This window comes from Anoplopoma fimbria, chromosome 21 (assembly GCF_027596085.1).
Source record: "Anoplopoma fimbria isolate UVic2021 breed Golden Eagle Sablefish chromosome 21, Afim_UVic_2022, whole genome shotgun sequence".
Taxonomy (NCBI): Eukaryota; Metazoa; Chordata; class Actinopteri; order Perciformes; family Anoplopomatidae; genus Anoplopoma; species Anoplopoma fimbria.
Genome location: NC_072469.1, coordinates 7,594,161 through 7,620,567, shown reverse-complemented (window position 1 = coordinate 7,620,567; position 26,407 = coordinate 7,594,161). Strand labels below are relative to the sequence as shown.

At 40.5% G+C, this 26,407-nt stretch overlaps 2 protein-coding genes across 2 annotated transcripts in view; both read left to right on the top strand.

The window, feature by feature from the left end:
* Positions 1–10,550, top strand: part of malrd1 (MAM and LDL receptor class A domain containing 1) — a 51,411-nt gene extending 40,861 nt beyond the window's left edge. Inside the window, exons 24-33 of the mRNA XM_054623308.1 lie at positions 721–878; positions 2,218–2,419; positions 2,978–3,256; positions 3,452–3,577; positions 4,537–4,603; positions 8,064–8,155; positions 8,295–8,391; positions 8,484–8,544; positions 10,264–10,371; positions 10,464–10,550. Of these exons, the coding sequence (XP_054479283.1) occupies positions 721–878; positions 2,218–2,419; positions 2,978–3,256; positions 3,452–3,577; positions 4,537–4,603; positions 8,064–8,155; positions 8,295–8,391; positions 8,484–8,544; positions 10,264–10,371; positions 10,464–10,550 (1,277 nt within the window). The remainder of the gene's footprint in view (positions 1–720; positions 879–2,217; positions 2,420–2,977; positions 3,257–3,451; positions 3,578–4,536; positions 4,604–8,063; positions 8,156–8,294; positions 8,392–8,483; positions 8,545–10,263; positions 10,372–10,463) is intronic.
* Positions 10,551–19,698: 9,148 nt separating this feature from the next.
* The window catches only part of plxdc2b (plexin domain containing 2b), an 85,317-nt gene continuing 78,608 nt past the window's right edge, over positions 19,699–26,407 (top strand). The window contains exon 1 of the mRNA XM_054623188.1: positions 19,699–19,946. Coding sequence (XP_054479163.1) covers positions 19,853–19,946 — 94 coding nt within the window. The 5' untranslated portion in view covers positions 19,699–19,852. The remainder of the gene's footprint in view (positions 19,947–26,407) is intronic.

Here is a 26,407-nt window from a genome sequence, read left to right as displayed (position 1 = left end):
CAGTGAACCAACAGATCCTACAGTGGAGCTCTAATGAGTCCTTGTATTGGCTTTGGGTGAGTCACTGAGTCCACACCAACTTCTGATTGGCCAGTTGGCTTTATTGATCTGAGAGATGAATCTGGACACTCTGGTCTGTGTCACAAAATGAACTTATGATCTCACTGCAGAGCGGATCAATAAACCCGGCCATCTGTAACACACACATGCTCGTGGGAGACTCTGCAGACATCACTTAGTTGCATTTTCGGATGATGTCAACATCTGAACACAACATTTATTTTTTTGTCTGAGTGAATGCACAGACTCTTGTTTTTACTTTCTTTCTGACTTTTGTTTTTAAGTCAGAGGAGAGTAATCCAGGGTTGTGGGTGGGAGCAGGGTTCGCTATGCTGTGATGGCCTTAAATCCCTTTTAACTCATGTGGAAACTCCCACCTTGTTCTGGCCTCAGACATATGCCTCATCTCCAAGCCTAGCCGAGCTGAAGAATCTCTCCTCAGTTTTTGGCTGCAGGCTTTAACATTTCACAACAGCATGAATGCTTTTCTCCTGTGCAAATGTCACGTATATTGGAACCAACAGGAGAACGCTATTGGATTTTTTTTCCCCGCAAATGGAATTGAATGCTTGCAGCTTTGTCATTCATCACACTGCAGTATTACTCAAACCTGACATAAATGTACTACAAATGTGACATGTTCTTTGTTTATCTCCAAAGGTGGTGGCGGTAACTTCCTGTACATACACTCAGCCACTCAGAGGGAGGGTGACGTTGCCAAGGTGACAACTAGGAGTCCATTTCCAGCGAGTATCGGCAGATGTCACCTGCGTTTCTGGTTCTACATGCACGGCTCAGACAGGATGGGAACGCTGAAGGTGAATTAAACTGAGCTACATTTCCATAAATAATTCAAAGTCCTTTGTGTGTTTGTTTGTGACAGGCATCTAGCTTCCAAATATGTTTTTGTTTTTTTTCTTAATGTCATTTGCGGTAATGATCCGTCACAGTCAACCTGAAGGCTTAATTTGCTTTTGACAGAGATGTCTTTTCCATTTTACTGCACCTCTCACTACATCACACTCTGCTTACTGTCAATCACCTGATACCCACAGGAAGAAATGAAAGTCTCCCTGCCAGGAAATAATCCATCAAAGCGTGTCACCTCACAAACTTGATCATAATATCCATCTTTCATCATGTCTTTTTTGGGTGTGTTTGTAAGCTGTGTTAATTTCAGGACAATAAGCAAAAAGCAAATAATTGGGTATGATGTGCAATGAAAAAATGCCAAAAATTACATGTAGGTAACACGTACAATCGATGGTCACAAATGTGCTATGACTTTAAAAAGCACCAGTATTAATAATACAATAATAAAAAATAATACCCTTTATTTATATAGCACATTTCATAATATATAAGTGCTTCACAAGAGAAACAATTCAGTATCAGATATTAAAAACATAAGACACAGGGAGGGAAAATAATCAAAATAACAAAGCCCTAAAGGGCTGTGGGGAAAACGGGATAATACTCGTAATAAAAACAAGTTGATTGGTAAAAAACATCGAACAAGTATGAGAAAAATAAAATAAATAACTAACAATGATGTTAGGAAAATATGGAATAAATTAGAGATACTTTTTGAGCTTTTTTTTTCATTTGTGTTTGTTCCAAACCTTTGATGCATAACAGACGAAAGCTGTTTCACCGTAGTACCATTATTGGTACATTGAGCAAGCCAGTGCTAGACGACCTACGGGAACTGTTTGAAACATACTCCGATAAGCAATCGGAGAGGGATGAAGATGATTATTATTTTATAATTATACTTATCATGTTTTATTCTCCTTTCAGGTGCCGTGGTTAACAGAAGTTTAATTGGTTTAATAAAAATGTTCAAGTCAATTGCAATGCTCTATAAAGGATTTATTAATTTCTTGAATCATAAATTACTGTTTATTAAAAAAACATGTAATATAAATGATTAAATTAAAATCTTTAAAATTAACTTGGAGACTTGGTTGATTTAATAACAAATGATGTATTTGACAAAAATCTATCTTTAGCTGAAAGTTTCCCAAAAAATGTAAAATGACAGAAAATCATTAAAGCCAAAGTTTATTTTGATTTAATTCTTTTTGACAAAACGTGGCAATCTTCAATGACATTTCATGTCTCCTAAAATGTCCATGTTGGTTTGCCCCTCACCAGGTCTACACTGCTGGACCCAGTGGCACCAGTCTGCTGATGTGGGCGGCCACTGGAAACCATGGTAACAAGTGGACGTACGCAAATGTCATCCTGTCCAACCCAGGACCTTTCAGAGTGACCTTCCAGGCGGAGGCGGGTGGAGACATGTGGACAGACATCGCCTTGGATGACATCTCCTACACTGCAGAGTGTTTGGTAGAAGGTAAAAGCTTTTTTGTGTTTGGTCTCCATTTAGTTTCTTGTTTTGTTTTTTTCTCTTTTCCTGTCCATTTAGCACTGTGCTCATTTGTCATGCAATTTCCACCAATTTCCACCTTCTCCCATTTCCTCTTTCTCCACATTTTCTGTCCACTTACATCCATGCTCCTCTGCTTCCGTTTCCATATAAATTGCGTGGACCCTCGGGGTGAGTGTAGTGAGTAAATGGAGCCTGTTGCCCTGTAGGTCCGTATAAATTTACTGTGGAGACCGGGTCAGCGCCAAGGGTTGGCACGGAGGGCATTGGAGGGGAAAAGCAATTACATTTATATTGTGTTGTTTCATCTCTGCCATCAAGCAGCTCTCCCTTCACCCCTGAACTGCTTGACTTTCTGAAGACCATTAGCATACCTTTTTTTCCCACCTTAAAACAATCCTCTGAGGTTTCTCACCTGTGGCTGTGTGTGAACTAAAATCAATAAAAGGGTATTTAAGGTGTGTTAAGTTTTTTGCATTTGTGTAATTATGTGCATTTTTGCTTCCTGTGATTTGTTATCCTCAGGACCAGTGACTCCCCAGCCTCTGACCTGTGGTGTGGACCAGTACCAGTGCATGTACTCCTATCAGTGTATCCCAGAGAGCTGGAGGTGTGACGGAGAGCTGGACTGTGCCGACCAGTCCGATGAAGAGTTTTGTCCCACTGTGGTACCCGGTACTCTTCCTCCTCAGGACCGCTGTCCTATTGGACATTTCCAGTGTTCGAATGATATCTGCCTCCCGTCCATACTGCGCTGTGACGGCGTCCCAGACTGCCCCGATGGAGAGGACGAGAACAGCTGCCGTAAGTTTTTGTGTGTCTTTGTCTGTGTAGGGTTTTAGGAAATATAAAAAGTACACTCTTTATTAGTAAATCACATGGTCAGTTTTTGGTAAACTTTTGTGGTATGTTCATAGTGATCTGTGAACACCTCTCAAACTCGCCTCTACATATTTGACCAATATCCTTATGTCAAACCTCTTTCATTTTTCCCACCAGCTCTGCTGCAGTGCGATCTGGGAGAACTGGTGTGTGAAAGTTGGCCTGGTTGTACCCCACTTCAGAAGCGTTGTGATCGCTCCACAGACTGTCTGCCTTTTCACTCTGATGAATCCAGCTGCCATGGTAACATGTTTTTTTTTATACATACCTTCTGCTTGCAAGCTTTTTGCCATTAACCGTGGTCCATTTCATGATTCCCGGACCTTGAAGCTCAGACTTGTCACAAGAGGCACTCTGGTTTTAGAAATGGAGCTTGTTGTGCCTCTTTCCTTACGCCTGTCATTATTCAGTTCATGTAGTTTCACTTTCATAAGTGGCTGCATGTTTTAAGTGTATTCTTTTAATGCTTAATGTATCGTGATATTAAGTTTAAGTGTGCTCTCCAAGCAGTCTGTTGGTGTACAAAAAAAAAGATGTTGCTATTAAATTTACTACATACCGTTCTTCCTTCTCTATATTATACTTTCATGAGTCACCAGTCAGTTTGGACTAAAGTTTTGCCAAAACTTTTTTCATGTCTGCTCATTTCTAGCCAGAATAGCTCACAGAACATTTCAAGTATGGCTTTTCTTTAGTTTTCAAAGCACACCTCAACAGCTGCTGTGAGCTGCCAAAATCCATTAAAACCTCTGCCTTCCTACATTTTCAGGGAATAAGACCAAACCTCACATTTAGCCTGCTTTGACTGCCAAGCCGTAGCTACTTTATGGAGGTTGAACAGGACTCGAGGGCTTCAAATATAATGATTGTTGAACAACCTTGATAACCCTCACACAAAATGTGGAGGGAGAAATGTTCATTATTGCAGTCTATAAGTGGTACGATGTACAGGCCGACGCTCTCTGCAGAGGTTAACGGATGATGCTCAGTGCGTTGTGTCCCCCTGGCAACATAATTCACTGATTTCATGTTCAGAGCAGCAACATGCTCGAGTGCACGTCTGTTTCATGTCAGAGGAGAGAAATGGAAAACGATTCCTGGCAGAAAGAATGCAGAGGAAAACCTTTGGAGGTTTACATTTTTTGTGTATTTTTGATAAGGTGTTCAGCAGTGATCCTCCGTTTCTTACGTGTGATTTGCAGATTGTCCTCCACTGTATTGCCTGGATCGTGGCTCATGCCTTGTGGAGAAACACGGGCCGGTTTGCATGTAAGTTGAACTTGATCACCCTCACACAGATAAACACACATTTCTAAGCCCACAGCAACACACTCTGTCACGCTCATAAACATGCACAAACAAAGATAAGTATCATGTCTGTCGATCCCACTCCTCCTCCCGTCCTTTATCTCTCTTTGTGAGACCTAAAAACATGGAAATCCTATCAGGCTTGTTTCTTTCCTTGGAAAAGACACGCTCCACGAAGCATGTGGGAATCTGCTTATCCCCGACAGCTTAACCAGGGTGGTTGTGCCTTCATTCATCCACCAGCACAGTGATTCCTGGGAATCTCTGAGGGATCCTTCTGGTCAATATTTAAACAAGGCCCCTGCTACCAATGGTCTTAGTGGGTAGACCACGAAAAAACTCCAGACAGACACTGCGGTCACTCTGTTGGAATTCTTTTTTTTTTAGGGAGCTTATGAATCTAGTTGTCTGCATCAGCAGCTTGGGATGTCCACAATGAGATATTTAATTCTAAAAGTGAGAATGCAATTATGAGACTTGCTGCTGGATCTGCTAACATCATTATGCACCACCAAAAGATCCACATTTCTCCATCTTCGTCTCAGACGGTTGCTTTTTCCACAGACTGGACGTGGATGGATTCACTTAACTAACTGCACAATGTGTCTGCAATGCATGTGTTGTATTATTGGAAATGCAAAATGATGGAACAAGAAGACAAGTCTATATATATGTCTGTCTGTCTGTCTGTCTGTCTGTCTGTCTGTCTGTCTGTCTTTAGAAAAAGATCCAGACAAACGTGATAGCTCCAGAGCAGTGGTTCTCAACCTTTTTTCAGCCAAGTACCCCCTAACCAGCGCAAAGCATTTTTGGTTGAAAAAAATATTTAATACACAGCGCTCTGCCATCAGTGTCTGATTTATTAAACTGTCAACACTGAAGATTGCATTGTTGCATTGAATTCAGTTTATGAACTTACACTTATATTTTATTTAATATTTATTAAATAACTATTTTTAAAGGATTTTTGAATGGATGCTAATTTTAAATATATTTTTTAAAAATCCCCCTCCTTCACGTACCCCCAGGGGTACACGTACCCCCATTTGAGAACCACTGCTCTGGAGAAATAGATCTTGATAGATAGATCTAGATCTGGACAGATATATCCAAAGAGATGGATCTTGAGAGGTGGAGAGTTGGATAGAGATAGATCGAGACAGATAGATAGATATAGATATTTAGATCTAGATAGATTGATATATATAGATCTAGATGGATAAATGGAGATGTATGTAGAGAGGTGTATCTACATCTCTAGATCTATCTCGATCTATATTGCTAGATCTATTTATTGGTAAATAGCCAATTAGCTGCTCAAATGCAGCACAATAAACAAAATGTACCTTAAAAAAACCACTATGATCTGTTTGATGCCAGTGTGGTCATATCTGGTCAATATCACTGCTAACAACACACTGTCTGCCCATTGCTTGTAGGCTTCCTTTTTGTTTACTCTGTCTCTCGTTACCCTGCCGGAGATATTGGAGCCTGCCAGCTGATATCAATCAAACACAGATATTTTGACTTTTCTGCAAAAATGAAAAAACTGTGTGTATGCAGCATGAAGATATTTCACGGATCTCATTGTCTCATTCAACCTCCTTGTGTTTGATTCCCCTTCCTGTCCAACATTCCTAAACACAGCGCCACCTCCATGGCCTCCTCTCATTATGTAAAAGGACTTTACTGCCGTCATTCGCTGCACAGTGTGGTATTGGGTTATTTTGGCTGTTCCAGCATTGATAACGACCCTGCTGTAGCGGAACCTGAGACCAGCATTGGAGGACACCTCTGGCTCAGTATTTGCATCACGTTCCCCCACTCTGCTGAGCAGGATCCACCAGGGAACCAGGCCAGGGACATCCCTCTGCCACAGCCAGGCCGTCACACAATATGTACCCTGAACCCTTCTGAATGATAATGAACCAGTCTGGCTTCGCCGAGAGCTGTGTGCTTTGCATTAGAATCTAAATGTTGCGCAGAAATCGAGTTGATACTGAACAGATGTTGACTTGGAGTCTTCTTTTCGAGAGAACAAGAACTTAGTTTCTTTCCCAGAGATGCAGCTCACCAAACTTTTTCAATTAGAGTGTTTTTCCATGCTGGACATCCAAAAGATAAATCTTGCACCATTTGTCAAGATAGTGATGTTTGTTTTGTTTTTTAAATGGTGTGAGAGATAAATTGTGTACTGCGTAATACAGATTGTGATTTATGTTCCTCACCTATTTCAGTATTTTGTTCTGTTTCTCTTTTATCGTCTAACTCACATTGAAAGGGATGTGGCCAGTTTTGTTCTATATTTTTCTAATTTTCAGCAAAGCCCATAAATAGACCAAAACCAACAATGCGTTAGTAAAATCAGTCCCAAACAGGGGCACCCAGGGGGGGTACTTCAGGTAGTATGAGGAAAGGTTGTGAAGTAGATACATTTATTTAAAAATAGAACTTCTGATTTGGTTGCAAAAGTAGATACATAACCAGATTTATGTTGGGGAGGAAAACACACAGACAAAAAGGATTACAAATATGTGCAAGGCTGATCTTTAGTATATTTTTAGTCCAATGATTTTTCCAGAGACCTGGAAATGAGTTAGTGGTTTTGGTTAGATGCCTGAAGTGAGGGCTGTGGTGTAAACAAGCTACAGTGCTAAACATTTTACGATATAAAATATTTCAGTAAATACCCCTCTTGTGAATTGTGAAGCTTTTAAAAGGCGAATGCTAACAAATGTCTAAATTAGGCTACAGAAGTTGCCTGAGACATTAAACATCATCTAGTCAAATGCGAAAATCAAATTAAAAGTTGGAAGCTTAGTGGTGGTGACATTGAAGTCATGCCTCTGTGTTTCAGCTTGTTTACAGCCTAACGTTAGCTTTTTACTGCTAACGATTACATTTACGCTCGTGGTGTTCATTTGTGAAGATTGACTCATTGAACAAAATGTTTAAGTATCATAAACTTGTGTTTGCCACAGAGCTTATTTTCTGCAAAAAGCCAATGGGATTTTCCATTTGACTTTTGCAGAACATGAGCTCTGTGGGACCCAGGGCGATGCTAACGTCTAAGTTGGCCTTCAAAAAATACTTCATCCCTGCAGCACTCAACTTTTATGTCCACTGTAAAAGACTGTCCTTCCACCATCCTCAGACGGTTTTAACACCTTGACACCATGTGCAGCGATTAAGTGTGTGTGAAAAGTAGTGAGCAAAAAGTCAAAACATATAGCCTAAAGTGATAGATAATAATAAGTAGTTGTACTAACGCAAACAATACCAAACCTACTTCAAAAATAGACTTGTATGAAAACTGATATACTAGGTGTGCTTGATTCTTGATCATTTGGACATTTTGCTCCATGTGACCATGCAGCATCAGCCTCATAACTTTTTACTTCTTCTTGGTATTTGATGGCAGGTGCTTTCCAGGATGGACCGGCAACCGTTGCCATCTGAAGGAGAAACCATCTCTCTCCACCTCGACACCCAAACCAGAAGACACACAGCTTGGTAGTAAAGAAACTCTATTAAACTGTATAACTGTATAAACCTGTATTCATTTAGTATGTCTTTGCAAACCCTGTTAATGTCTCTGCAGCCCATAAAAAGTTCTCTGTGAAGGAATGAAATAAACCTCCCTGTTGTTTAGTCGCTGTGTATGTTGGCATCGCCATCGGCCTGCTGCTGCTTGTGGCGGGAGTCGCTGTCTGTGCTCTGGCTGTATACAAGGAGAAATGCTACTCTGTGTGAGTTCTGGCTCCACTTATGACCCCTTTTTGCTGCTGCTGATGATGATGATAATGATGATTATGAGTGTTTTTTTCCGCTTGCTCCACAGACGGCCCGACCTGATGGACTACGGAGTGATGGATAACCCAACGTTTGACCGGAGAGCAGAGGTCAGCGAACATAAATGTCCAATCAATCATCAGCAAATTCTGTTAGCGCAACATTTGTTTTCTGAGCTTTACAAATGTCGTTTTTCAATAAGTGGATTTAACATTTGAGGAGGTCAGAAGGTGATCACCGAGCCTCTCTGCTAGATCACATTTTAGATTTAGGATTATTGACTTTGTGGTTTATGTGTGCTCTGTGTGTGATTTGCACACACACTGTGGAGCATATACAGCAGATTAACTGAACCATATAATCTGATCAGATCCAACAGCACAAGCTTAACACCAAAAATAACCAGCTTCATTAACAGCTATTTGAAACAGTCTTACAAAAATATAACATGATAAGAGGCTTTTAGACTGGATCACTTTACACAGGTGAGGTGGTGAAAGAAACTTTTACATCCCTTACCTCAGTAAAAGTATTATAAGCAATATGTATTTAAAGTAGCAAAAGTAAAAGTAGAATATTTTATATGTTCGTATTATATTGTTGACACTGATGCATCAATGTCGAGCATTTTGGTATTTGTAGCTATTTGAGGTGGAATTATTTTTAACTTCTTCATATACAGTAACGTATCCAGTGGTTCACAACTGGTTCAGGCGTCATTAATGATGAAGAATTACAATATTTAACCACTTTGGGCCTCAAACAAATTAAACAAACTTAGAAGTTTAGAAAGGCTATAACAACTCATAGACATCCAAAACATTGTATTTTATCAGATTTTTTAAAATGTTAAATGTTAAATAAATGATATAGTACAGTATTTATCTCTGACACAAGTTTAAAGTAGCATAAAATGGAAAAGTTAAGTAAAAATACCTCAAAATTACATCGTAATACAAAACTTTAGTAAATGTACTTTACTAGCTACCTTCCACCACTTCACATGCGTTGCTATTATTGTGTCCACCCACATTATGCCATGTTTCTCTTCTGTTTTTCCTGCTTTCACTGATCCCAACCATCAGAGACGATACAATCACAACTATTCCATTTGGATAATGGCTTTCTTGTGTGTGTGTGTGTGTGTGTGTGTGTGTGTGTGTGTGTGTGTGTGTGTGTGTGTGTGTGTGTGTGTGTGTGTGTGTGTTAAAGATAGGGGGTTTCTAAAAATGACAAAAGAGTGAGCTATTTGTCCAAGCACACGCATATTTATCCGTCTGGATATACAGTTAGTGTCATCCAGTTATACGAGTGAGAGCAATGTTGAGAGCCTCAACTATCATGACTCTGATAATGGAGGTTATCATGGATTTAATAATGCTGTTTGAGTTTGTGTGAGAGTGTGTGTGTGTGTGTGTGTGTGTAATACAGTAGTCTCTGTATGATATTTCCAAAGCAGATTACTCTCCATTATATGATTTATCGACACAACACATATAATCTGTCCAGGTATACTCTATACTGTTTCTGTGTTCTCTGTACATGTTGGTTTTAATGTTGCTGCAAATGAGGAGGCGGCGTTAAATAGAGAGGCGTAGGTGTGAACCGGTATCTCTGTCACACAGACGGATCCGCTTTACTAAGCAGTGGAAACACTGTGTGGTTATTAAACCTCTGGAAGATGATGAAATGTTTTATGGAGGTTAGAGGTGTAATTACGGACGCATAACGGGTCAGTGTGATTTAAATTGCACCTCCAATTTCATGCACTCCTTCACATTAACGCTCATCTTATTTTAAGCCGGTGTGCATGATTGTCTCTCCCTCAGTTTCCTAGTCTGCATGAAAAGGCGGGCGGTTGTCCCGGAGTAGGCCCCAGCCGGAGTGACGGTCGGGGGCTTTCCATCAGTGTCTACCCCTGGAGGAGGGAGGTGGAGGTGAGGCGTCTCCGCTCAGCCTTTTGGGACTTCACTCTTTAACTTTCCGTGCAGAAGTCAGTGACGTGATGTTTGTGTCTTTCTGTCCACAGCAGGTTTCTCCTTGTAGAGATGCCAAGCTGTCCTTCGCCAACCCGCTGTACAAGTACTCCCCTGATGCTAATAGCTCTGAAGCGTAAAAACAATGGACTTTATGCATTGACACTGCAGTAGATCGGGGTCAAACGGTGTGTGCACATACTTGATGAGTTTGTCTCGACCTGCTGAGGTGCCAAGTGGTGGCAGAATAATGCAAAGAGTGGAAAGGAAGTATTTGAATGTCAATTACTGCTGTTGTGATTGACAACTAAATTATTAATTAATCAAATGAATGATATGAGTGATATCTCCCAACTATCTTGTACTATTAAAGCAAAAAGTTTTGTTTAAAAACCCATGATTGTTGAGTTTAGACTTAAACACGTTGTGTCCATAAGAAAACCAATAAATGTAGATTTAAAAAACGTTTACAGAGGTGAACAGCGGTGTAGATTTCTCTGATTCCAATTTTTCCACTCTTAATGCTAAAATAAGTTGAGCTAATTAGCTGCAAGTTATGACTTCATATTTGTCAGACATCTGTGATATAACTTCTCATCTAATTCTCATCAAGAGAGAGAATATGAAAGCATATTTAACTAAATGTTAAACTTTTCCTGTAATTATTCCATGATTCAGGAGAGACCGTAAATATGAATTGCCCATTTTCAGAAGAAGAAAAAAAGTTAATGTCAATATCCACTACTAAACAAGTCAAATTGGCCATTTTGTACACTTAAAACAGCCAGTGCTTCAGTTCTTTAAAGTAGAGGAATGGTTGCGTGGGCCTCGTGTTCCTTTAACGCTGGCCAAAGCAGAAAACATCCAGTACATTGAACTGAGAGACTCCACTGAACGCAGCTTCCAAATGGAATCCCGACTTCATTAGTGATCCTTTTTAATCCCCACAAGTGCAAATAAAGTAGTTTGCCTCTGTTTTATTTGCAAATTAAAATCCATTACAATTCAACCAGCCTGCAGCTGCTTTGTATGTGATGTGAACTGACTCTCTCATTCTCTCTGTATCAACCAGCGTGGAGCAGATTGCTCATAAACAGCACAGTTAAACCGCTCTGGCATAAATTTGAGGAGTGTTCAGTCACGGCTCGTCTCAACTGTGTGTCATCAAAGATGCCATCATAAATGGCCTTTTCATATTATTTATTCTCATATGACAGTCAACATGAGGATTTATAGGTTCAGGCCATGTTCTGTATGGTGAGATATGCTAAAGAGAGCATCTATTTGTGTGGGCGGCTTCGTCTTAGCCTCAACAATTACTTATAATATTTCAGGTGTGAGTTCAGTTAAAGGAATAGTTCAACATTTTGTGAAATATTCTAATTGTTTTCTTGCCAAGGGTTATAAGAGAACTATTCCTTTAAATCATTTTAGGCAATACTATTACATCAAATGTTGCGTAAGAAATGTCTCCAATAAATGATCTCCTGTTGTGCCTCCTAATTGGATTTTAGAGACATTTTGCAAACTGATGTGTTGTGAAGCAGGAAAGTAAGGGTCACATTGTTGCTTTGTCAACATAATAAACGGATTACATGTACTGAAACCAACAAATACTTGTTGTGATGTAACATTTTATCCCCTACTGATGAGCCAAACACTCATATATCCATCAGGTAATTTTCAACAGAAGAAATTTCAACATGTTGCAGGAGTTATGTAAGCACAGGTGAAAATAATAACATTAATAATGGCTGGACTAGAACGGAGCCGTTGTTATTGTTGTAAGTAACACCTTTGCTTTGTCAATTATGATACTGTAACTCAAAATGTCTGCTGTGGAATAACATGTTAACTGATGTCTTATTAAATGTTAAAAGCTCAACATATTCTATAGGTGGGAACAAAAACAGTGGCCTGTTTTTCAATATTGGGGTAGGCCTACTTCTGTCTTTTACAGAGTTTCAGCCTCCATCCCATTCATAATAAATGTTCCACTCCTTCGTATTGGCTCAAGTTCAAGTTGTGAATCTTTGATTTTACAGACTGTGCTTTGAACACAAGCTCCAGTGTCATTACTGTTAACTCTCGTTCTCCATCACCGCGGAGTCTTTGCTGAGTCCATAGATGGATTCTGGGTCAGAGATTTATCAAAGGGCCACAAGATCAATATCAGTCTTGGAGCTGTGCACTGTTTCATTGTTTATATTGGCTCACTGACTTTTTTCCTCTGACACACCTTTCTGCCCTACAAAGCCAAAAAACAGGAAGTACACATTGGGTCAGAACAGAGTCATGACTGAAATCTGGCATCTCTTTTACCATAAAAACAAATATTTATACCATAGATAAATATATTAATTCAGGCAACAGCATGTGAAAATGTCACAGAGAGGGACAAAGAGAGAGCTACGCTAACGTTAAAGAAGCAGAGATGGCTAATTGGACAGATAGCCGCGGCTAGAAGTAGCTAAAGCTGCATTTACTAACTGATATCTCCCTAGATGTAATCTGTAATTGAAAAAATCCAGTTTGATGAATCAACTGGTCGTTCAGTATGTTGTTTCATACATTGAGGCTGACACACCTTTCTGCCCTAGTAGATGAATTCAATCTTAATGGAGAAAGAAAAATACAGCTAAACTCCTTCAAAGCTAACTAGCTTAGAGTAGCAGTAACGTTTTGTTCATCTTGTTTGTGGATACTGTGTTTTCCTTTAAAGATTGTCCAAAAGCAGAGTACAGATCTGCATTTTCCACGTCTTCTGTAGGTTTGATTGCCGTTATCTTTCTTCCTAATAATTGAAACGGGTATAAAATGAAGGCCTTACAGTCTTTCTACCTTAGGCTTCTTTTGTTATGCAGTTTGCCCGCAAGTCTGAAATCTTTGCTTTTATAATTACTGTTCTCCGCCTTTGTAAAGCAGTATTGAATAAACATTTAGCTCATTAAATTTGCAAATTAATAATATCTCAGCAAATATTGTTTAGTTAAAGGATATTCTGACAAATGTAGACTTCTGTGTTACAGTTCTAGTCATTTTGATTTGCATACTTTTATTAGTTTTATCATTGTTTCCTTCATTAACAATTGCAAAGCCAACAATCCAACACCTCCCGTCTCTCTGTGAAACACCAAAAACAACAGCTCAGCCTTTTCACAGCCTCTACATCGATGTTTGTTTGTCTCAACCCTGTGACATTTGACCCAACACAACCACAATCAATGACCGACACAAAAACCTTTTCCACTAACATACCTCCACACAAACAATGCCAAACTCTCACACGAGGGCCTGCTGACCGAGAATGTGCAGCTATCAATGTTTCTTTTTGCCCCGGGCGATCGTTTCTCTGGTAGCTTCATTATTTGTGCTGTTGAATAGCACGCAGGAGAGCTGCTGCTGTTGTTGTTGTCGGTGAAGGCAGCGTTAGTCAGCTTTTCTCAGCGGAGCTATTGTTGTCACAGGTTTTTTGTTAATCACAGAGTCCAACTAAAGGTCACTATTTTGTTTGTGCACCACTCGGAAAGGTCTCTGTAATGAAAGCGCTCAGCAGTGACAGCCTTAAGGGGCCCCTTCCATCAAAAAAAACAGTTCTTTATATATATATAAGTGCTCACCTGAGACCTCCCCCCCATCCTGGACTGTCAAACTGCTATCAGACCAATATCCTCTTCTAGCAGCTGGGGACTGAGGTTACCCAACCATCCCAGTCAGGTCAATGTGAAATTTACTCCATTTCCTTGAAAAAGATAGCTCTGAATTGGCTCTCTCCTCATCTCTGGCTGAGTGCAGAGGAAAATGTCTGTTTCTTCTCTCTGTATTCAGTGAGAGTGGATGGCGATCAGCCCAAGGGGGGCGTTCACTGACCAGAAAAACACTTCAGGTCTCGGCCTCTTGTGGAGGCTCTTGTGGAGGCTGAGGAGAGGAGGCGAACTGGGCTGCTTCTGATTCAATCTCTTGTGGGTTTTTGGGTTGTAAAGGCATTTTATCTACAGCTTTACTACCTCCTGTGTGGTACAGCGAAGCTTAATTAAGACTTGAAATAAAACTGTAAAGGGTGTTTTATGCAACTTGTGCAGCCAATCATCAATTAGAAAGTTCCCTCATTACAGGCAAAGAAGTCAATTTGTCCTCAAACTTTGCTCATTCAATGAGATTCTAAAGTTGTATTATTTAATGTTTGCCTTATGAGGTACACAAATGAGGCCTTAGAGACTGACTGCCTACAGATAAATGACCTCTGCAGAGTAATTTATTCTGCCATGGACTGGAAATACAATGAATGACTCATGAGAGTTTGATAAATATATGAGAAAGCTTGTGTAGCTCAGTCGTTTTTTTTTAATATATGAGCCTTCAGAGCAGCTGGAGGAGACATGCTGTTGGTGAAATGACAGCTTGTTGTACTGCATTGCTCCTGCCTCTTATTTAGGTTCCTATTTAGGTCATTTATTATGTAAAGGCCTCTTCTATTCAGGTTTGAGCTTGTAATTGACACACCTTTCTGTTTGACTTGAGGTGTTCAGTTAAAGGTTCACTATACAATATTTAGGTGTTCAGTTAAAGGTTCACTATACAATATTTAGAGCATTAATAAAGCAGCAAACTACTATTGTCTATGTAAAGATATAGGAACTCTCCCTCTGTGTGTGTTGTCATCGAAGCTTCTCTGTGCAGTGTTGACCTTGCTGGGCCGGCATTTTAGTGCATGTGATTGTGCCCAACTAGGTAGTTCACGGCTAGCGCTCTGCACTGCACTCATAAGGCGTTTCGTGGTCTGGACGAAAGCGCTGTCGCAGTACCGCAGCTGCCAACTTCCTTACCCAACCTCCAGTTCTCTCTCTGGTAAACACGGTTAGCTCTTTTAGCACTTTTAGCAGCAAGCCACCATGTTGCAATCCATGTGAATTTCAAATTTAGCACCTTTAGGATTTAAAAACGTTAAATGAGATTGGAGATGTATAGTAACATTTTACCATAGCAACGGAGAAGGACTGGCGCTGTTAGCATGTTTATTAAGATTTAAGATGGAACAAGATCGCCTGAAACTACATACTGGGGTTTGTTGAGTCAAGTTAGAAGAGAAAATACTGAATTCCCTTTTTGCCTGTTGCTGTAACACATAGTTTTTATAGCAACTTTAAAGGGCATTAGGAGCAGCATCCTTCAACCAGTTGGTTTATGGATCACACGACTAAAACAAATGATTGGATGGATGAGATGCTGAAGTGGAGAAGTTTGAAGCATGAAAAAGTAGAAAACAATCGACCAATAAGGGAAGAAAGGTGACCTTTTTTAAGGCTCTCCTCAAAGCCGACCTAAATAATTCTGCGCTTAAAGGTCTTGTTAATACCATTGTGAAACGGAAAAGCTAATAATCTGCAGTTTTCATAATGGAAGGACAGAAACAGAGCTGAGCTTGTTCTCCTCATGACTTCACTCTGTTCTCTGTGTATTACGCGGCCAAGCATCATAAATGCTGCGGTGACATGCAGCTCTGCAACTCAACAAGTGGGTCCCTAAATCTACACACATAAGCACTCTTTGGAGTCCCTTCATGTCGCTCCCATCTCATTTTCATTCATTTCATCACAGACGTTTAGATGCTCTTTAAGGGTCACCCTGGGGAGACGGCGTGCTGCGTTTACTCCAGCCAAGAAAAAGTTCACTGCATCTGGGACTGATCCTGCTTCAACAGGAAGAAGTTTGAGTAATAAAAGCTTAAAGAGAGTTGAGAGAGAAAGACGGTGCTTTTGAGAAAGAAAATGGATAAAGAGGGATATTTTAAGAGTGGTCAACCGAGGACTAGCTTGGTTTCTTTTTTGCTGAGGAGTTGTGGAACAAGGTGATTAAAGCAGCAGACTGCATGGGGAGCTGTGGCCGCTGAGCCTCAACTACTGTGATGATTAAAGTGCTTGGAAAAAGTTGCAGAGAGAGAAAAAAGAAAAAAAAAGTAGAGGGGAGTAGAAGTATGTGGATGGAGGATGCTTTACTGGCCTCAGGAGTAAATCCAAGCTGGATACAGGGCCGCGTGATCTGATTGAAAGATGCTTTACGGCTGAAATGGCCGCACTGCATTTGTCAAAAACAATATTCTTTTATGACATAAATACATCACTTGGCAGCATGTTTTTTTATGTCTTTCCGGGTGGGAAGGTATGTGTTTCGCTGTACAGACATTTGATATACATCCCCCTTGGGTGCACAAGAGGTGTGTGTGTCACTCAAATCCCCGCTGAGGGGGATTTCAAGATTTATGTGAGAAAGTGGATGTGACACTATCATGGTCAGGTGCTGTCAGCAGATATTTATTTGAGTCTTATGATCTTGAAAAACATCTCCCGGAGCTATTTTAAAGAGAAGTGAAAGGAAAAAGAACGTCACTCCCTCGCGTCCTCTTCTTCTGAAATCTGGGTGAGGAGTCTTCACACTCTGAACGCAACATCCTCAAAATATGGGTGATATTAAGAGCATTCAGGATCATTAAATTGAGAATACTTTTAGTCGACAAATATGTCACTCCCAAGACACATCTTTTTAGATAGCTATAGAGATTATACCCACAATGTGAAATTTGAAATTGTCTAATTGAAATATTTCTTTCTTTCATGGATTATATTAAATATGTTGGTGGGATATTCAGACCCTAAATAAATAAATAGTTGCTAGAAAATACATATTTGAATGTATTTCTAATATTGTACAGATTATTGTACAGTATTGGTGTTGCCGAGGAGTCAGTTACTGCAACTTTCTGCCTGTATTGGTTAAACCTTGGCACCAAAACAAAATGCTGAATTAGCTATTACCGGTTCCTGTTTACAATGTTCCCATGGATACAATGTCAACTTTAACTGAATTGTTTTGATATTGAAGAAAAATTTAAAACTTCAGTTCAGCAGCTGTAAGAAAAGTATTTTATAATATTATTTCTAGGCTGAATTAAGGATGTTTATTATTATTATTATTTATTATTATTATTATGGTGTTTGCTTTGTTTTAGAGTTATGGCAAGTCTTTAGATGAAAAGATAAATGTTAGAAGATATATTATTGTCAGATTTAGATTTTTAATCATGCTATTTATTATTTTAATATACCCTCTTTTTCTCTCTATCCTTTTCAGAACATACTAAGCATACTATTTTCTTGTAAACAGTTGACTTTACCAATGATTTAGTTTGAGTTGGTAAAAAAGAAAGAGACAAACTGAAGTGCTCTTCTTCAGGTCGTGTTGCACCATCACTCACACAAAGCTGCAGCTTTATTCATTTTGTGCAAGAACAAATCACTGCTGCAGCCACTCAGTTAGCAGTCGCCTGTAACGATTATGGGACAGAGGAATTTTAGGGGCCAGAGAAGATCGTCAAGGCAATAATAAATTAAGATAGTGACATAATTGCTATTTATTGATCCATTCTCAGTTGAGAGCCAGACTGGCATGCTGTCAGAATATTTACGCACTCTCACGTTTGGATTCTGATGACTTTTACTACCTTTTTAACCACTTCAAAAGTATGAAAATCCATTAGGCACAAAAAATTCTAAATGTTTTATATGCAGCCAAGTCAATTATAAAAGTGGTCCTTTATGCGAGAGTTTCCTCTCTTTAGCTTTTCCATGACTGGTGCTCCAGCTCCTGAATTCCCACAGCGAGTGTCTTAATTGGAACAAGGATGTGGTCCAAGTTATTCTTTCTAAGTTCCCAAGGTGGTTTCCAAGCTCTCCCTCTTCAATATATGGCTGCTCCTGAGAAAAGAGAAAGAACACAACCAACGTAGGGAACGAGGAGTAAATTAAATGGGAGTTTTCAAAATCCCCCTCTGTTCTTTAACAGCTCAAAAAACAGACATGCATTGTTTTATCTGCTATGTTCTTCATTCTTCATTCATGATTTTTCCTATGAGAATTGCTTATAAACATGACTTCGACATGTTTTTGTCTCCTGCAGAAAACTTCTCTGCTGTTACTTGTAAAACCTGGCTGAACACAGTGGGTTTTCATTAGTGCTGTTATTGTGATTAGTGTTGATTTTGTACTTTTGATGCAGCTCTACCAAGTCCTAGACTTTCTTGATTTTTAAGAGATCTAACAGTCAGACCTCTCTGGGATCCAACTGACCCCAAACAACGACGAGGTACTGTACAATTCTTTGTCTTTTAAATACCTTTTTTTTTAATATAGCAAATATAACATAAAACATGAATTGTAAAAACAAGACTTTTTGCTTATCGGGTTGTGGAAAAAGGGAAATGGTTACCACAGTTTCATAAGGTCAATGGAAAACATTTAAAGGAAACTGTTGATTTTGCAGTTATTCTGATAATGCTCACACATCCAGCAGCAGTGGGCTCTGCGGTAAGAGAAGCCAGTGGTCATCAAAACAAAAGGGCTTAATAGCCTTAATTATGATCCAACTTGCACCTGAAGAGGGCGCCCTCACAGTTCAATCACCTGTTTGTTACAGTGGAGGTGAGGAAGGACAGACAGACAGACAGACAGACAGACACAAAAACAAACATAAGTGAAGCAGAGTGTCACTCAAATATAATAAGAAGTAAAAAACACAAAAACAAAAACAGCAGCCAATATAGAACCTAACCTTCTCGTATATCTGTTAACAAAGCCTCCGTGCTTAATAAGAAACAAAGCCCTCTGAGGAACGAGTTCAGCATGTTCAACATCTTTTGTCTGCTGGCAAACAGTTGGCCTGCAGCAGAAGCTCCTGAACGCATCTTCGCACATCACTCAAAACGCTGCTTGTCAGACACGCTGCAGATAATATCCTCAGGCAGAAGTCTCCACTGTCTCCCACACACACACACACACACACACACACACACACACACACACACACACACACACACACACACACACACACACACACACACAAGGGGGCATCAAAACAGACTAAGAAGAGGAAGCCATTGGCTCCGAGGAGCTGGTGACGGAGAGAAGCGCACTGTCTTCTCCAGGAGCGCATTTAGCCACACACACACACACACACACACACACACACACACACACACACACACACACACACACACACACACTGCACACACACTGCACCTCCGGCCAGTGGGATGAGACCAGTGTGTCGGACTGGGATGAACATTTAAAGTGTGGGAACTTTGTTTTTTTTTCTTCTCCTGCGGTTATTATTCTTTTTTTTTTTTTGGTGTTATCTGGAGGTGGAGACCTGTTATAGGAGCGCGTTTTGCACTCTCCAGTGTGGCACAAGCTGGAACAAAAAAAAAAAAAAAAAAAAAAAAAAAAACCCAAAACAAAAAAACCCTCACAGCTCAGTGCAGCGCAGGCAGGTTTGCGTTTTAAAAAGCAGCAGGAGAGGCAGGAGAGTTGCGGAGTCCTGCGGGGGAAGCGGTGTCGGTGCAAGAGGAAGACCGGGGAGGAAAAGCAATCTTCTGTGGTGGAGCTTGGATATGGAGGGGGTGAAGACGGTCCACCTCCTGGTTGGAGTTGTTTTAGTTTTGCAGTTCGTGGGGGATTCAAGAGCCGAGATCCCGACAAGTGACGGTAAGAGCCCGCACCTCAGAAACATCAACCGGACCCGAGTTGAGGTTCTTTTTTCATGCAGAAGTCAAATGCTTCTGCAGATCACGCAGAAGAAAAACACACACAGGTGGAGTGTGCGTCGCTACTCAATTACATGCCTTGTTGTTGCATTGAACCTTTATTTATCAGATTTTAATGTGTATATGCAAAATAAGAGAAGACCCTGAAGGTTGCTCTTTCATTATCTTATTTTTAGGAGCGAGGAGGACGTCATGACCTACTATCTTCCTTTTTCCTGTCTAGATCAAAGACTTTGTTATTTTCTAATTATCATATTTTCACAACTACTACACGTTTGAGTTAATTGCTTTTTTTTCCTTCTTCTCCATCTTTGCACAATAATTTGCCCTCAGGCTTGAATTATTATTACTCTATATTGTTGTAATACAGTCAAAGCAATCAGTGCAGGGAATGGAAATCTCAAACTGCTTATAAAAATGTCTTTTTGTGTATTCTGGCTTGTTTATATGTGAGATTCTTTTCTCTCGGGTATGACCTGGGGGGCAGCCTCTGCAACTTTTATTTCTACAGATTTGAGATCAGTAACCATTGCACAGTGCAGGTGCTTTCTCTGTAGACGTCCTGCAGAGGGAAACGCTGGATACCTGCACGCTCTGTCCATCTTGATGTCCTTGATTATACAGTCAACACTGGAGCATGAGGACTCCCGTGTGAACAATATGCCTACTGTAAAGCCACAGCCTGTCCACTAATCTCAGATCTAGTCCATCACACACACACACACACACACACACACACACACACACACACACACACCAACACACACACAGCTCGCCCTCTGACAGAGGATGGAATAAGTTTATGCCAGACGTTGGTCCGGTTCACACAGGCCAGCTCTTGTTTCCCAGAGCCATTTATTGCCGGCAGTGGATTTTCATCACGTATCAGATAGTGGTTAGAGAAATGTTCGGCTGCTGACAGTGACTGTAAATTAAACCCGTGTGTGCGAGTGCAGACCACAGAGTCACTGGAATGTACGGCCCTGTTTTGGGAGAGATGCTATCGGCCGTGTGTGGCCGCTCGCACACACTTTTCTCAGTTTCACACAGTCATACTCATTCTTATTTATGAATTCAATCAATCTGCTGCTGCTGCACTCATTTCACATCAGTGCTTTGGTGGAAAACAACGGCTTGTATGCTTTTTTTTTTTTCAGATTGATGCTTGTTTTAGATGCTGCAGATTGAGGAAAACACAGACATCCATTAAGGAAAAAAAGGGGCATTTTCCTCTCAGAGTGCTTCATCGCTCCATCTCCTGCTCGAGCCGGACACTTTTAGTATATAGGACAGTATTTTTAGACACTGGGCGAGGTGGTTCCCTTGTCGTAGACTGACCTCGACTCTGCTGTAAGGAGCAGCCCCCCTGTCCTTCCTTAGATAGGCATTTATTGATAGAGAGCAGGTAGACTCCTCCGCTCCCTGGAGTTGAAATAATAAGGTACCAGTAAAGCTTTTCCTACTCTTAGAAAATGTCTCAGCAGCTCCAGCAGAGCTTGAGATGTGAAAAGACTGGGTTGCACTCCTTGCATGTATTAGTTGGATGAGCTGTGAAGCACATCTGGGTGAAATTACACAACATCCTGTGAGCTTGGTGCATCGTTTTTTTCTTTTTTTTAAAATAATATTTCAGTCTGTGGCTCTGTGATGCTCACCAGTGGTACACTCACAAAGCTGGGGCTGCTTTTTTGGGGGGTTAATTTGCACCCCGGTGCTTCTCTCAGAGTGGAAAAAGAGATGTTCCACTAGAGTCTGGAGTGTGTCTGCATGTGCGATAGGAGAGTGAAAGAGAGGGGGAGAGCGTGAGAGAGAGAGAGAGAGAGAGAAAGTATTGCCTCGTGTGATGCTGCGGTCTCATTTAAAAGCCTGCGCTGAGGGCTGTTAATGTGCAAAGATTGTGGTTGTGTGTGGAATTTAATTTGTTGTGGTGTTTCTCTGGTCGGTGGAGGGTTAATTCGCTCCCAGGCAGCGATATATGGACGTCTCCAGCTCCTTCATCCATCATGTTGCCAGCAGCCACCTCTGCAATCATACAAACACTCTTTAACAGAGGAGTGTAGGCTGCAGAGAAACATGCAGACCAGCTCTGAAGTTTGACCGTCATGACACTGGCTCAGATATACGATACCATTTTGAATCCAGTGTCAAGTCTGTTCAAATATCTGGATTCCTTAAACTCCCCAGCCAACAATTCCAATCCCAAATCTTTCATTCACAATATCTTTTTAGTTTAGTCCCTGTTGCCTCACTCTGACACTACAGGTGTCTGCAAAAGGAACCAATGAAGGGAACGCAGGCCAACTTCATTTCCATCCACTTTTCAATTAGCGCATAAAAAAGTAGAAATGTTGGAAAGTCTAAATAGCTTTTATGCTTGGCTGAGGAATAATAATAATATGAGGAGTGCAGTATGATGCATCTTTTAGGCATTAGACTGCATCCAGAAGTGGTTAAAACTTGTTTATAAAAAGTCTTAATAAATAACATTAAGGAGTCTTTATGTTCTCTGTTGAGAGTTGCGCATGTGTCGTACCGATCGGGCAGGATGTTCGGATCGTGACAAGCCGAGCTACCGCTATCAGAGTGCTGCAGGACTGAGTCCTAAAACCAGGAAATGAGTTTAACTTCCTGTTCCCTCATCTCAAAGTCAAAGTTTTTTTCTTTGGTTAGATGCCTGGAATAAAGTATAACAAAAGCTGAATAGATTCAATATTTTGTTTTAAGACATAAAGTACATCTATAAATACCCATCTTTTGAATTTTGAAGCTTCCACGTGTCATAAAAAAGGAGATTGCTAACAATTGGCTTAATAAGACTACAAAACCTCATCACAGCGAACACTAGTCCGCCTTAGCTCAGTGGTGGTGACGTGAAGTTATCGGCTAACGTTAGCTTTCAACTTCAGCCGACTGCATTTAAGCTTCCTAAACCATAAAAGTGGTGTTCATTTGTAAAGATTATCTTCCTGAACAAAACGTTTAAGTTTCATAATTGTTTGTTTGCCATAAACCTCATCTCCTGCAATAATCCAAAATTCAATGGAAAAGCCCCATTGTCTTTTTGTTGAAGGAACCAATGCGATGCTAACAATAACACGTAATCTCTGTAGCACTCTGTAGCGACCACTATTTCTTTATTACTTATGCGAAGTGCAATCTGTTTGGTTGTGGATGAACGGATTCAGAGAGTGTTGTGTTGAAGATGATGTCAAGGCGGTTTCATGTTGGGTTGCTTTGGCGATCAGCTGAGTATCCTTGGGGAGATTTTCCGTAGTGGAAAACGAATTAGGAAAAAGTACTGCTACCAAAAGTGAGATGAGTTGAGCTGAAGCATGCAGAGAAAATGAGGCGTGAACAAAACTTAACCCCAACATCAGAGGGTCTGTTCGAATGGTAGCTGAAGGACAGGGTTGAAAAACGTCTGACCCTTTCCACACAGAGGAATCCAAGTGGATAAGGTGTAACGCCGCACTTATACAGTACATATTTATATATTTTAAACGATGAGTTCATTTCCCCACCATCAAACGACCTAAAGCGATTCGATAAGGGGATTTAAAAAGGTTTCAGATTTGATATCAAACCTCATCCCTTTCCTTTAAATGCTCTCTTTCTCTTTGTCATGCTTAAGGAATGAGTCCCGACACAAACTGTCCAACGGAGAACAAAATGGGAGGTCTGGCTCGGTCTACTTTAGTGAAGAGATTGTAAGCCTCCTTGGAATCTGACCCCCCCCCCCCACGTCTCTCCCTCTTTCTGACATTGCACATTTCAGAACAGGCAGAATGAGCTAGCCTCTTTATTGGCCCTCTGAATGACCTGCTGAAAGGATCTGCCATGAATGGATGACGGGGGTGGGGTGGTATGAAGGGGCGACGGCAGCGGCGGTCGGCGGCGGCGACTGCTGGGGTTTATGTGCAGCCCACGTATGCAGACACAGTGGGCCAGCGCCATACATCGCGGAGGGCAGGGAGGCAGGGTCGACCCCCGTACCAGCATGCAACAGCACCAGCAGGCTCCTGCATTGGTCACGCATGGCCCTCGTCGCTGAGCTCCCTGCCCCCCCCCTTTTCTTTCTCCTGGAAGAAGCTCAGTTTGACGGCTTGAGAGGGTCCGGAGCGGCACACAGAGTTCAATAGGCTCAGAGACAAAGAGCAAAGGGGGCCACTAGTTAATGAAACCCAGCGCGGTTAAGCTCCTCTTTAGCTTCTTCTCATTGTCTTTCATGTGGTTTTTCAAAAGCCCCCTTCACTTCCCGTGTGCTGCAGAGCTCTACCAGAGTTATCTGCACTCTCACTCCCTGGCATTTTCTAATTTATTTAGCTTATTCTGAGCAGCGAAATTATGGATCTTGTCCATCAAGCAAGTTTGAAAAAGGTCATGGGTAGGAGCAGCAGCCTTGTTAGGGAACCTTTCAGATCCGAATGTCTGGTTCAGTGAGAGATGACAGGCATTTTTCCATTCATGATAAACATCCCCCTTTTTCAGAGATGATTGCAAAAGCCGCCAGTAGACCACAGCCAGGCTGTTATCTGCTCCTCCTGTTGACTCCGCTCAGGGATGCTGCTGTGTAAGGGATGCTAGATCATCAACTGAGGGGTGAAATGAGCAAAATGTTTTTTATTTAAGGTGGGAGGAGTTGGCTTTTCTTTTTGCCTGGAGGGGACAGTTTGGGGGAGAGGGAGGAGGCTTTGAAAATAAGCAATTCCCCCCCTCGTTGCTGAGCATCTTCATAAGAATTACAGCTGCACAATACAAATATTACACTCCAAAGTAAAGTGAGAAATTATAAACAGCATTTTATTATATTATGGTAGAGAAATGATAGGAATGTGAGAGGAGGAAAATCCCTCCCTTGGATGCTCTTACATGTTTATGTTTAATGAAGATCCAGGAGTCATTTTGTGATGAAGTGTTGGAGAGGGAGTTGGTGTACTTTCTGTTTGCCTGTCTCTTTTGCTTCTGAATCTGTTAGTTATTTATTTAGTATACAGCATAGAAGTATGTTCTTGTGTCGGCTGAATTCCATATTTCCACAAAACAATGCAAGCACACTTGATAGCTGATGTGTCCTGTTTTTTTAATACAGATTTTCAGTGTGGAAATACTGTAAAAATAGAAATATGGGTGAAAACGTTGGTAAAAACAAAATACAACAAAGTGAAATCATGAAATGCATGACGCGTGTGACTTAAACATGCTTGGAAACGTGCATTTATTCCATTTTCTTGTGATGATTTCTTTGAAATTTGATTAAAGTTTGCTCTAAATTTGGTTGCAAACTTGTCCATTGATCAGCTAACTACCTCTGATGGATTTCTTTCTCTATGGTAGTGAATGTTGGTGCAAAATAAGCATCCATGCCGGTCTTCGATGTGAAAGGCAGACATCAAATGGGTCATTAAGATTATTTTTAGATTCACCTTCTCCTATTTAACTAGATTGTAGCTGCCTGGAATATATCAGGACCGTTGACCATAACAACGTGGAGCTTTTCTTGGTGGATTTTTCCTTTTGAAGTCATCTAATCTGGTCCATGTTAATACCACTCACATGCTTTCATCTTTGTGTTGCCTGTATGCTGAGGACTGCTGGACAGTTGAACACCAGTAAATGTCTGGTATTTGACAACAGTAACCTAAAGTTCACGGTGCTGATTTTATGGAGAACATATTGTATAAAATGGCCAGCTGGATGGCAGTCAGCTGTGTGGCCTGTAACAGGACTCCCTGTTGGCTGGGAGACACAGATGGGTGATGATTTCATGCTTTATACACATTAGACCTGATGGAGAAGTGTTTTGTGTCTGATGGCAGGAAGTAAAAAAAATACCTGCAGGTGTAACAGAACAACTATGAATTTCCTTTCCAAAATAATTAAACAATATTATATCGTTATCATGATACGACTAGATGTCATCTTAGATTTTAGATATCTTAATCTGGCAAAAGAGTTGTCTTCTCCTGGTTTTTAAGGTTGCATTACAGTAAAATTATGTAATTTTTTGCACCAGAATGTTCCATATATAGCGATATAGCCACAATACCTCATCACAAATAAGGTTATTTCATATCATTAACAATATATATTGCGATATAGCATGTTTTCTGGTAATTATATATATATAAGTCTATATGAAATAATCACAAGGTTTTGTTTAATCTTGTGTTAATGAAATACTTGACAAATTAAAAGTATTGGGTATTTTCTCATTTAATGAATACATTAAGTGCAAAATATTCCGATTTTTTGGAGATATTTGAGTTAGTATGTGCTTGTTATTCAATTTAGACGACGTTATTGTGTACCGCGATATCTCAATATATGTTATCATAACAATATGATTCTATTGAAAGACGATAAATGATCGTATTGAATTATCGCCCAGCCCTACTAAGTCAT